The sequence below is a fragment of the Melanerpes formicivorus genome, unplaced genomic scaffold (genome assembly GCF_026170545.1).
Source record: "Melanerpes formicivorus ecotype bairdi unplaced genomic scaffold, bMelFor1.0.p_v2 SCAF_1, whole genome shotgun sequence".
Lineage (NCBI taxonomy): Eukaryota > Metazoa > Chordata > Aves > Piciformes > Picidae > Melanerpes > Melanerpes formicivorus.
Genome location: NW_027142353.1, coordinates 22,435,045 through 22,448,106, shown reverse-complemented (window position 1 = coordinate 22,448,106; position 13,062 = coordinate 22,435,045). Strand labels below are relative to the sequence as shown.

Below are 13,062 nucleotides of genomic sequence, written 5' to 3'. Positions count from 1 at the left end.
CCATTGTCTGCTAGTAAAACTGTGCTGAGCATGAGTAACTCTCAGGATTTAGAGACATACCCTGTATTGGCTTGCAATGTCCGGCGGCAATATATAGGGCTCCCCCTTCTGGCCTTTTGGCCCTTGGACTCCCTGGAGGGTACCAAAATAATAGAGGTAAGCTTTCACAACATTTATGTTAGCACGTAAACAGCTGTCAGTAACAAAAAATATTTGTTGGAGTTTTCATGAGTATACACATACCACTGTTCAGAAGCAGAGATTTTAATGGTTTAAAACCAAAGTGTAAACTCTCACAGCATGTAAAAAAATGAATTTCTGATTCCACAAGAAGAATCCCCCATTCCCTAAGAATGGCATTACAGGTCAGCACCTCCTAGCTAGAGCAGCAGCTGCAGCTCCCCAGAGCTGACACAGGCCCTGGGAAATTCAGGAGCCACACTGGTCACCTCAGCATGATCCTAAGTATCACACCATGGAAAGCCAATACTTTGGCCTTGGGCAGAGTAGGAAAAGCTTACTTTCATCAGGAATTATGAGTTTAATATTATTTATTGCTTCTGGATAAAGCTGGAAGACCTATGCGACAGGTATAGCCCTAGTTGAAATCTAATAACTAAGCATAGTGCAGTGTGTCCATGGTAAGTACGCTCTGCTGGGCCAAAAGGGAGCTCCAATAAAAGATGTCCCATTTGCTTACAACACACATGTGAATGACACTTCAGCAATGACCTTAGCTTCAGGTACTCGTTTGCTGTCAGCTACTTACAATGGTGCCAGGAAAACCAGAGAATCCGGGAGTCCCCGAGTCACCAGGGTCACCTACTGTCCCATTACAGCCATCATGACCTGGTTTCCCCCTTGGTCCTGGTTGCCCTGGATGACCCTGTTGAGAAGAAAAAAAAAGTTTTAAAAAAAAAGAAATTAAAAAAAAGTGTTTATCTACCCATCTGTTTCTAGTTTTCCTTTTCCTGTAGTCACACAGTATTTAGACATTCTCACATTAAGCCCAAGGCTTGGATCCATGGGAAACTCAGATTTTCAAAGACAGAAACAGACAGTGCTTTTTTTTTTTAATATAGTTGCAGCTTGAACCAGATGCCCCAGACAGCATGAAAAAATGAGTAGCGAAGGACCTTTCAGAAAGGGTAGGAAAGCTGTGTTCAATGCAGGCTCTGTTAGACAGAGAACTAAGCCAGATGAGGCTGCTGTGCAGGGAGCCACCAAGAACTGGGATTGTTAAGCATTTCAGTGCTTCACACTGGAAGAGTGGGAAGAAAGGTTTCTTGCTGGCTTTGAACAGTTTCCAAGCTGTTAAAACAGGCAGAGATGCTTTTGGAGCTAGGCTGAGTGTTGTGATGAGGCTGTAAGTATGAAGATGAGAAGGAAACAGTAGGGAGCCAGGGGCACTGCAGAGCTTCCACACTGGGCCTCTAAGGCAGTTACTCTTGTCTCAAATTGGATTTCCATCACTGTACCCACATTCACCTTAAATGTTGTTGCTTCTGTTTTGCACTGGGACTGATGAGAAGCAAAGACACCTCTGAGCAGCTCTTTGTTCCAGGGGGCACAGCCAGAAAAACCAGAAACCAACATAAACCATTTCTCCCTTCTTTATCTAAACCAACTGTTTTTTCCTTTGCTTCAGCTCCCTTACTTAGAAGAAAAATAAATCTGTTCATATCTTTAATATGAAAGTATCATATACTGGCATTCCTTATCCCAGAAGAGATTCAGACTTGCCTTCATCCCATTAGCCTCCAGTCCCACATCTCACCACTCTACCATTACAGTTTGTATATATGCCTATCTGTCTGATGCCTTCTAATGGTCAGCATTAAGTCTTGGCCTAAGAAAACTGATTGGAGAGTGTAAGTGAGTGAAAAGGGTAAGGGAGCTTAAGCACAGGGCACACAATAAGTATGCAGGTTCAACTACTGTCTGAAGGCATTACTTCTCACAGCGGTTGGGAATGTAGGGCTGAAGAAGCAAACTTGCTCAAGTAAGAGAAGCCTTGGTCCAGATACAGCAATATGGAGTTTCACAGGGGAGTGATTTACTCTCCTTCCCAAGACATTACAGTGCTTAGAGAAAACTCAGTATGACGTGGTGAGATGAACAAGATCCTTAATAGGAATGGAAAAGAGGGTCTTCTGCTTTTCCTTTAAAAGAGAGGAGGAGGACTGTGAGAGAGAAAGCCCTGGAACTCAATAGGGAGATCTTCTGGAAACAAAGAAAGGGTGAAAACATAGTGGATGTGGATGCGTGGGCTGCAGAACAGGGCCCTGTGTCAGGAAGCACTACAAAGGAAACCCAAGCCTGGGAACTCTGTCCAGGGATTCCAGTGACTCAGATTTCTTTGTTATTTTATGACACAAGATGTAAAGAAGTGTAAGCTGGGAAAATACTGTGCTGTGAACTTTACCCGTTTTTCCTCTTTGAATGTTTCAGTTTCATGGACCTGGTCAATTTGTTCAAAGTTTGACACTGTTTCATGCTCAGTAAGTTTTTAAAGACTATCTCAAGCATGCCACATGAGATAGAAAGCAAATAATAATGGTTAGCATTCTTAAAATCATTGGTCTTCCTGTGTGCTTTGCAAGTTTGAAATACTTAAGGAATGACCCACTGGTGTCCTTTGCTCACAAGTTTAAGATGTGCAAAGCACTTACCTCACAGCTCTTTCCTACTAAAGACGATGCTTAGCTGAATGTCCTCCAGGGACACACAGGAAATTTCCATCCTTTTTTGTCCCACTTACAAGGGGATTTCTCCATAGGACAAAGCAAATGGACCTTAATTATCTGTGGGAATCAGAGGGAGCACAGATTCTGCTCTCTTGTGTACCTGCAGTTGCACTCACTTCAGTATATGTCCTTAGCTTAAATGTGTGTATGTGGAAGAGGCTGGATTTAACCCAGAGATTTTAATCAAAGTAGAAAGGTTTTAAACTAGCCTACAATATTTGCAGTTATTGATTTCTTATAGATGAGGTAACTGGCTACTTACAGGAATGCCATCTGCCCCAGGGAATCCAGTGACTCCTCTTTGTCCCTAGAGTGAAACAGCACAATTAAAATGATGTTCTGCCAGCACTTTGCTCATTAGCCAAAACATCTGATATTCAAAAGTTACCACTTCTCCTTTGGGTCCACTTATTCCTGGATGTCCTCTTTCACCTTTGTGACCTTTGGGACCTTGCAGTCCTGGGATCCCCATCAATCCTGGTGGTCCAGTGAATCCCTGTGATCCAAGGAGTCCTGGCTGGCCCTGATGAAAAGAATAAAAAAGCATTTATTTAGGAACAGTTGTGATGTGTGAAGCTGGATTAGTTATCACTGCTACAGTGAAGTCAATCTCTTGAAGAGAAAATAAACACAGGATCTCTTTCTGTTCCAGTAGGCCAAACTTTTTGATGAACATCATCTGGAATCACCATGCAGAGAAACTCCAGCAACAGTGACTGCACTGTGTGTGACAAAATCGATACATGGAAATTAACATTCAAATCAATATTCACTACCTGAGTATTCATGGCTACTCTATGAAAAAGTGTCTTCTTCGGAATATGACTTCTCAAGAGTGATTCTCACTGACCTACAACATAACCAACTACACTTCAAACAAGGAAAATATGCTTTACTGTGAAATCTACTTGGTGGCTGTATTTCTTACAAATGGATCCTAGTATTTAATGGCAGGAATTTCTGCCTCTTTGGGGATGATATTTTCTATTTAGCAGTGGAGCCTGAAAATGATTCAGGGGGCATGCATCTGCATAGGTTGAAGAGTTGCACGCAAGACTCCCTTCCAGGGCTGGTTCGGCTCTTCAGGCCACTTCAAACATTGTTTAAAAATAATCCCATTTACTGCCAACATCACAAGGCTCAACAGGGGGAAAAAAATCATTTCGAAATCACAGAGTGGTAGAGTGGTGGTTTAAATAATGAGTTGTGACAATATGTCTGAGATGTGTGAACCAAAGTATTTGAAACCTGTTCCAGACGTAGTGTCACCAAATGCACATATGTTTTGCATGCTCTGCAGTGCGCAGCGTACCAATGACGCTCACAGTAAATCACAGCAATCCTTTCTGGAGAAATATACTTCGATGCCACAAATCACCATTTACCAAGATGTTCTAATTCAGTTAATTCTAATGAATTATTTCTAAAACACAATTCTATTTTTCACAAACCAGTCTTCAACAGCATTAGTGTCTCACAAACCAAGAATTACAGCAAGTCATGAACAAACAGATATATATTTATACAAACAAGCTGATAAAAAAAACAACCACAAAACCAACACCTTGTTTTAGGAGAAAATACTTACAGCGTTGCCCATGCCTGGAAAGAAAGAGCAGGAAGATGAATGCTATCCCTGTCCACAAAGAATAATAGCCAACTTCATTTAATTCCATTGAGGTGGGAGAAGTGAAGGAAGGCAGTGTGGGAACTTACAGAAATGAACTTGAAGATAACCTGATTTCTTCATATTTAGGAATTTGCAGTAAAGATACTGAACAATGACTTACTGATACTAGGCAGAATTCATTTTATTCTCATATTGGAAGACAGGGCAATTTGTGACACAAAAAGTTCACTGTCAGCATCTATCTATAATTAACATTTATCTATGCTGCACTTGTCTTGATACAAAAAATCTGAAACCAAAACACTATGACTGAAACACAGCTTACTTCTGTTTTTTAAAACAAAACAATTTTTCCACATAGCTTTTGTGGAAAATGACTGTTGCAATGGCTGCTGGGTTTTGTATTTTAAATCTTACTCTATTATATCAAGCGAGTCCATACTGAGAAGCTGACATAGTCATAGAAAGTAGAAAAACCAGTGCTGCTTCTTTTTTTCTTCTTGGAAGTAGACTAGAAATGAGCCAGTGTGAAGAATGAATTACATGGAGTTCCTCAGGATAAGCCATCAGGATAGATCTCTGACAGTCTGACAGTATGTTTTTGTTTGTTTGTTTTCCTTACTACTATGATTAATTCGACAAAACATATGGCTCAGGAGCATAGCCAAAGGACACCATGCATTTAAGTGTGAGCTGTCAGTGTGAAAGAGACTCTCCTCTGCTTGCAACCAAATGCAACTTTTTATAGCAACCCTTCTATATCAAGCCTGCTCATGTGGATTATTAGTGATAGAAGGTCAATGACTTTACAAGTTAACAAACTGAGAAGCAACAAAGTTTATATAAATACATATAAAATGTAATATAATTTGCTTTAGCAGACACCTCTGAACAAATGGCTGCTCATTTCATTATGCCAGCCAGAGCTGGCTATTGCATTTTCCTCTATACCAATAGCTGTCAGTTTGTTTTAAAAAATCAGTGAATCTCTGAAAGTCACCCTATGAAGCAGCACTAAAGACATTCACAGAAGACATACTCTTCTTAGTTACCTTACTCAAGTAGAAAGATGCTGATAAGAAGCATGAGGATAGTGATTTAAATCTCACCCAACAGTCATCAGTGTGAGTACCAATTATCAGGGAAAAATAGTATTTTTTGACATAATTTTTTTTAACCTACGGCTCAAACAAGCTCAACGAGCATATACCATGAAACTGCCTGTTATGGGGAATAATAGATATTGCATTAATTTAGAAAAAAATGCAAAATATGTGCTTTTTATTTCATTGTGGAAATATTAATATAAAATATTTCTATCTTGCTATAAGGCCTTAAAACTTAATTAAACACTTAAGCTAGTTTGTTCCTCCACATACACACATATATGGAAAGGAACCTTTAAAAAATCTATCCTACACACCCACAAAAACCCACAGAAAATGTAGTCCAATTCAGTTGTAGAGATTTTAGTTTGCTCCAGATTCATGGAAATCATGGATTCTGCACAGAAAAAAATGCTTTGTTTTTTGAAGTATTTGGAAGCCAAAAGAAGTCAAACAAATCCCCAAAGCTACTCATCCACCTAAGAATTGCAAACCTTCTCTTTAGTGCTTATTCACACCCCTTTTGTGGGCAGCAGGTTGCAGGCAGAATGCATGTAAAACATTTAATTTTGAGTTCTGATAAAATACTGGTTAGGGTCAGAATTGTCAAATACATGCCTGACTTTCTGCAGGGGCCATGCAGAGCTGCAATACCTCAAAGGAAGCACTATATGGAACAAGGCTCTCTCTCTAATTCGTACATCAAATGTCACTCTCATACTTCCAGTCCCATTTTCCTACCTGATGTGGAAGAAACAGTAAACAATGAATGGGAAACATTCCATTCCAAACAGCACCCCTTCCCCATGATTTCCTGACAATTATTTGATCATTCATTTGTTGAGACACAGGGTTTATTTAATACTATTTGCAATAAAGACAAGAGAATTGATCATTTTGGGACCAGTTTAGCACAAGGATAGAGTACAAGGATAGAGTCACAGCTGGGTAAGTAATTAATATCATGACAATGTTTGTGTAATTCTTCAGCCAATTAGTACATTAGCTTGAAAACTGAATTAACTTTGTTAACATTCATTAACTCAGACTTGTCAGCTTTTACTCTGCTTTCTTTATGTTAGATCCTTTGTTGAAGAAGTATGTCCCTTTTTCATTAGGAAATGACCTAAGAACATTCTCTCTTTTGCAAAGGTCACTGAGGATACTTGAGCAGAGACAATCAGTTTCAAAGGTTTAGCCAAATAAAGCATGACTCAATTATTAGAGCCCTGAATTCCCCTGTATGAAACATGCCATGCATGGTACTGCGCTGCCTGTGCTCCTGGAGGGTCAGAAAATCTACAAAATTCTCCAAAGCTGTGAAATTGTGTCTGGATTAAGTTTCCAGTTAAAAAAAAACAAACAGCAAATGAACAAATAAACAAGCCAAGGGAAACACGTTATCCCTATCTGTCAGATTTTATACAACTCACAAACTACTTATGCTGGTGCTCCCTTTTCTTAAACAATATAGCAATGCACAAACGTGCTCTGTCCCATGGTGCTTTCCAGCAGAAGGCCTCTCATTTTGCTGGTGTTAACTGGAACTCTCCCAAATCCAGAGCATGGTACGATTACTCCATGTTACCCATCACTGCATTTATAGGCCGGTGTGAAGAGGGTTACCTAAGTATGAGTGGCATGTTATTGCCTCAGAGGGAGCACATGAAAAAAAGAAAAGGAAAAAGTGGGCTGATGGAATATCTTGAAGACTAACAAGAAACTCTTTCTTTGTTCTTGTACAAAACTTCTGTGACTGTTCAGATGAATTACAAAGCTCCCATCAGGGTACACTCCTAAACAGGCAGTCCCTGCTTTGTTCTTCCTGCAACTTCAGCTGACTGGATGAGGTCTTGCACAATTTATGAGGCCAGCCCAGCCATGTGCAAAAGCTATTTACAGAAAGGAGCAAAGGTCAGAAATTTAGGAAGCCTGGAGGAAATCTTCCCAGAAAATATTTGCAATGTTGTATATACATTGTCGCTTGTCCAGTGATGTGCATGAAAGAAAATGCTGTCAGAGTTGTGACGAAATTTGATAACTACATTTGCCAATTAGTCCCAGTGGACTTATGAAGGTCCTGGACAGACTTATAAATCCATAGGAAATGCTTGTGCTTTGCAGCCTGAACTTTGATTTCCAGTTCTCTTATGATCACTTCAATGAAAGAGATGCCACGCTGCAATACATTCTTCCTTCTAATTTACTGCTAAATTTACAGTGTGGAAAGTAAACCGACACAGGAGGGTGCAGTAATTTTAAGAGCAAGCAATTGTTTGAGGTGTTATACAAATAAAGATATGATAAATGACAGTACCTGCTCCAATGGTTTTAAAATGGAAGAAGATCTTCACCAATTGGTGAGAAATTCATCTACTAGCATGGAGATATGCAGAAAGGAAACCACTGTCGATTTGCAATAAAGAGGAGGCAGAATGAGAATTACTGCAGAGCTTCACTGTCTTGAGCCCATTTCTCCACATTTCATTACAGACTTCCATTTTACAACTGCTTCTGGTATATGGAATGTGATGATTCAGTATTCCCCACATGACAATGATCCTTGCAGGCCATTATTTATTTAATAGTGGACAAGAAGAAAGGAGGTTAATTCCCTGACATTTCAAAAAGGTCACTGGTGAAAGGACAAGTTCACTTCCTGTGGGAAGGGTGATCTGACCATGACAGATGAGCAGGAGCTGGGAGTTTTTGCAAGAGGGGTCAGTCTGCAACAGTCCCTGTAAGAACAGATGGGGAAAGAATGCAACAGCAAGTACCTTGATGCAGTCCCAGTACAGGGAGACCAGCAAGATGAACAGAGAGTAACTCCTCAGGGAATAAAGTCAGTTACAAAGAGCAACTTCTGAGCTGATTAAAAGTGCTAACCCAGGAACAGGCATCCCCACAGACATACACAAAAGAAACAGAAAAGTTCTTAAATGTAATGCTGGCAAAATAAGGAGGATGGAATTTATGATTTTCTGAGGCATCTTCCATGGGGGTAGGGATAACAGTATCATAGCATCATAGTATAGTATCGGTCAGGGTTGGAAGGGACCACAAGGATCATCTAGTTCCAACCCCCCTGCCATGGGCAGGGACACCCCACACTAGATCAGGCTGGACAGAGCCTCATCCAGCCTGCTCTTAAACACCTCCAGGGACGGGGCTTTGACCACCTCCCTGGACAACCCATTCCAGGGCTTCACCACTCTCATGGTGAAGAACTTCCTCCTCACATCCTGCCTGAATCTCCCCACCTCCAGCTTCATTCCATTCCCCCTAGTCCTATCACTACCTGAGATCCTGAGAAGTCCTTCCCCAGCCTTCTTGTAGGCCCCCTTCAGATACTGGAAGGCCACAATTAGGTCACCTCGGAGCCCTCTCTTCTCCAGACTGAACAGCCCCAACTCCTTCAGTCTGTCCTCACAGGAGAGGTGCTCCAGCCCTCTGATCATCCTCATGGCCCTGCTCTGGACACGTTCCAGCACCTCCACATCCCTCTTGTAATAGGGGCTCCAGAACTGGACACAGTACTCCAGGTGGGGTCTCACCAGAGCTGAGTAGAGGGAGAGAATCACCTCCCTCGACCTGCTGGCCACACTTCTCTTGATGCAGCCCAGGATCTGATTGGCTTTGAGGGCTGCAAGAGCACACTGAGAGCTCATGCTGAGCTTTTTGTCCACCAGCACCCCCAAGTCTCTCTCCTCAGGGCTGCTTTCCAGCCAGTCACTGCCCAGCCTGTATTTGTGCCTGGGATCCAGATGCAGGACCCTACATTTGGTCTTGTTGAACCTCATGAGGTTGGCTTGTGCCCACCTCTCCAGCCTGTCAAGGTCCCTCTGGATGGCATCCCTTCCCTCCAGCGTGTCTGCTGCACCACACAGCTTGGTGTCATCAGCAAATTTGCTGAGGGTGCACTCAATGCCACTGTCCATGTCACCCACAAAGATGTTGAACAAGATGGGTCCCAGGACTGGTCCCTGAGGGACTCCGCTTGTCACTGGCCTCCACTGGGACATGGAGCCATTGACAGCCACTCTTTGGGTGCGGCCATCAAGCCAGTTCTTTATCCATTTAGTGGTCCACCCATCAAACCCATGTGTCACCAGTTTGGAGACCAGGATGTGGTGCAGGACTATAATAAAGCAGTTACCGAGCCCAACTAAAAATTGTGCAACCTTAGTGATCCCCCACCCCCCAAAAAATATAAACTAAACAGAGCAACTTCAAGAACCTTTTTGTGGCAGATGAAGTCAGATGGGTATAGGCATATCACCTGGCATTTATGTGCACTGGGATAGGCATAGCACCTGGATGGTAAATCCAGGTATTCATGGATAGAACTTCAGCCATGGAGTTGCACAGTTTTGGGATGAGATACAGAGAAAAGCAGACCACATGGAGGATTAACTAGTTCATTTTGAGTCAGTGGCTGCTTCTGGAGGCCCCATCCTGCCCAGTATGGGCAGGTGCCAGAAAGCTTGTGCATGATGCCCTCTAACTATTTACAGAACCAATTCCAAACCAGGTTTAAGACTCTATGGGTTTTAAGTGGTTATTTTTGCATAATTTCTCTGTGGCAGTGATACATGCATAGTCTTCCTTTCCTGCTACCTCTACTAAGGTGAACCCTTTGTTTACCTGCAGTTCTCAGTAGTTACTGGAATAAACCAAGTTTATAACAACTTGCTTTCAAAGCTTCATTAGGTACAGCTTTGGTCGTTGATGAGCACTACATCTACCAAGATGCAGAAGGCACTGGCAGCATTATGCTGAACATTTATAACATAGTTTGAATGGTTCCACCTGAGAAAAGTAGGTCAGAACAATTTGTGGAACAGTAGTTAATATAAATACAGGGACAAAACATAGCTAATGCTAGCTACTAGGAGAAAAAAAATACCTGGGAGAAAAAAACCTGAATGCTGTACAGGCTTAGTTGTTAAACTAAGTTGTCTCTTTATTTCTGCATCTTCAGGACAGATGATCAGTCGCAAATTGCAGTGAGCATTCAGAAGCTTCTCACTAGATGGCACCAGCCATTGCTGCTGCACAAAGCCCGGACCACTGCAGGTGCACTCCCTCAGACCATGCTGCAACCTTCAGGAAATCTGATAAGGAGTTCAGGTAGGGTCAAAATGTCTTTGTGTGAGGTCTAAGGCAACAAAAGCAGAAGGTTTCCTGCAAAATGTTTGGCAGTTAGAAAAACTGGGAAAGTGCAAATGGGATGGGATGAAATCCATCATGCAACTGAGCTACATGGCTTCTGAAGAGCCTGTGTTAGGTTGCTCACCCTTTATTTTGTGTAGTAGAAGGACTTGGTCTTTTGAGAGGAATGAGAAAAACTTACTAGTTTCTAAACTTATTATACACTAAAATTACATTTAATGGCATAGGCCTGTATCTTCTGAGTCTGAATTTTACTGTAGGGCAGGCATCAGCTTCTGCCATCACATGATTACAAGCATTAGGAAGGAATGGATTTCTGTGATCTAACCTGAATGTTGATAAGCAAATAAAGCAAACCTTTTTAATGTGCCTTCATCTGTGTGATATTCAATTCTTAAACACAGAGTAGCACTGAAAGAGTCAGCAGGCTTTAAAAGGAAAGGGCACAGCTAATGGTTATTTCTAATTTTTTTTCTTTTGCTACTTCAGAGAAAGCTCTTTAACTGAGTTTTACATTCCAGCTTGTTTTCTCAGATAAGAACCACTTTACTTCTCATTTGTTAAAAAGCTTCTCCTTCCCCCCCAGTTTATACGAAAAAGTAGACAAAAAATTTACAAAATTAGCTTTAAGTTAAAAATAACTAAAAAGTGAAGCTAGTTCAACCTAGTGGCATGGTAACAATTTGCTGGTCTTTCAACTACACTGTCTGAACATGTGACATTTTCTCTCAGGACAGCAGTGACCAAATGACATTAACTTAATTCCAGAGCAGTGATTCAGCCTGCAGAAGAGTTTTTCAGCCTTTTTTTTTTTTTTTTAATAACAGAGGAAGGAATAAACATTAAATCTTCATTAAAAAAAAAAAAAAGAAAAGAAAAAAAGAAAAAGAGCAAAAGAAAGAAAAGAAAACAGAACTCTGAAAGGGTTCTCTTTACCAGAACCCACAGCCCTTTTCTCTAGACAGTAAATGAAATAATTTTGTACTGTTTTCTGTTCCCACGGTTTGCTTTAATTTGTGATCTTCCAGAAACTTGTTTTGTCACCCAAGAAGACAAAACATGCGTAAAAGAAAATATATGCTGGAATGTAGGGCAAGTAATCCAAAGAATCAGTTGAAGTTTCTTCATGCCACAAAAACCATAGGAATATATGTCAGAAATGCTTTCTGTGCTCTGCAGAGCTGCAGTATAAAGATGAATACTGGGACCACAGCAGAAAAGATAAGTCTAGACAAAACCTCACAAGGATTTCCATACTAAATCTTCAAAAGGTTATTGAGTAGAGGAAAAGGGAATGGAATGGGGAGAAGATCCGGGAAGGAAAAAGTAGGCAGAGGGAATGGTGGTTTTCTTTGTAGACTCACTAAGGGGATAGCTCTGAATGTCCAAAGCAGCTTCTCTGAAGTATGGCTGCCCAAACAAATTGGGAAATCTAGGATCAGAACTGCGATACATATTGGCAAATCTATCCGGTAAGCATGCCCTACTGAAGTACATGGTAAGACTTGTAATGACTTGAAAGGCGTATTTCCCCCCCCCCAAGGACTGTATTTACTGAACAGATGTACACATCTACATGCAGTAGTCACCCAAAGCTCCCAGGAGGCCAGGGTGACATCTTATGGCATGATATATCTTAACACAAATATTTAAACTAGGTCAAACAAAGGCACCCTGAATGTGCTTATTTTTATTATCTGTCTATAAAGGAAGCTCAAATGCTGACCTCCATATCACTTCTTTCTAATCTGTGCAAGAAGGCAATACCCCAAAAGATCAAGTCCTAGAATTTTGGATTTAGCAGTTGGAATTAAGACTCGAAACATCAGCATGAAAATGATGCTGCACAAAAAAGGAGCTGGATGTAAATGAAATAAAATTACTAAACTTGGCAGGCAGTTATTCCAGAATTGTTGCAATTGGTGGTGTAAACCAGTAGGATTTTCTTGGAAGTTAGAAATGTTTCAGCATTATTAAAAAAAAAGGAAAAAAAAGGTGATCAGATGCTGACGCTGTGTGCTCAAAAGTATATCCATTTATTCCAAGTACATCAGCTGGCCCCTATCTTGCTTCCTTTTTGGCTACTCAGATACATGTTTCTTTAGTCTGCAAGGAGCCACATAAATACTAGTGCTTCCACGTAGCTTCTTAGTTCAGTTTCTATCACAACTATGAGACTGTGGCAAGATGTAAGGGGATCATGGGGAACTCTTCAGATATCAGTGCTAGCAGAGCTGGGGATGGCCTGACACTGTGCAATCTAGGCAAATGCTTTGGATTAGTGTGCATGAATGTGCAACTAATGGAGCTACTCAGTGTATGTTGGTTAAACTTAAAAGTACCAGCCTAAGACAACCATAACACCAGAAAAGCCCTGCCTCTATGCATGCAAATATTGTTCCCCAGG

The 13,062-nt window shown here is 41.1% G+C and overlaps 1 protein-coding gene across 1 annotated transcript in view; it reads right to left on the bottom strand.

The window, feature by feature from the left end:
- The window catches only part of COL4A2 (collagen type IV alpha 2 chain), a 153,000-nt gene that overhangs the window by 49,171 nt on the left and 90,767 nt on the right, over nt 1–13,062 (bottom strand). Inside the window, exons 5-8 of the mRNA XM_068170371.1 lie at nt 3,136–3,270; nt 3,010–3,054; nt 770–886; nt 61–132 (exon numbers count right to left, since the gene is read on the bottom strand). Of these exons, the coding sequence (XP_068026472.1) occupies nt 61–132; nt 770–886; nt 3,010–3,054; nt 3,136–3,270 (369 nt within the window). The remainder of the gene's footprint in view (nt 1–60; nt 133–769; nt 887–3,009; nt 3,055–3,135; nt 3,271–13,062) is intronic.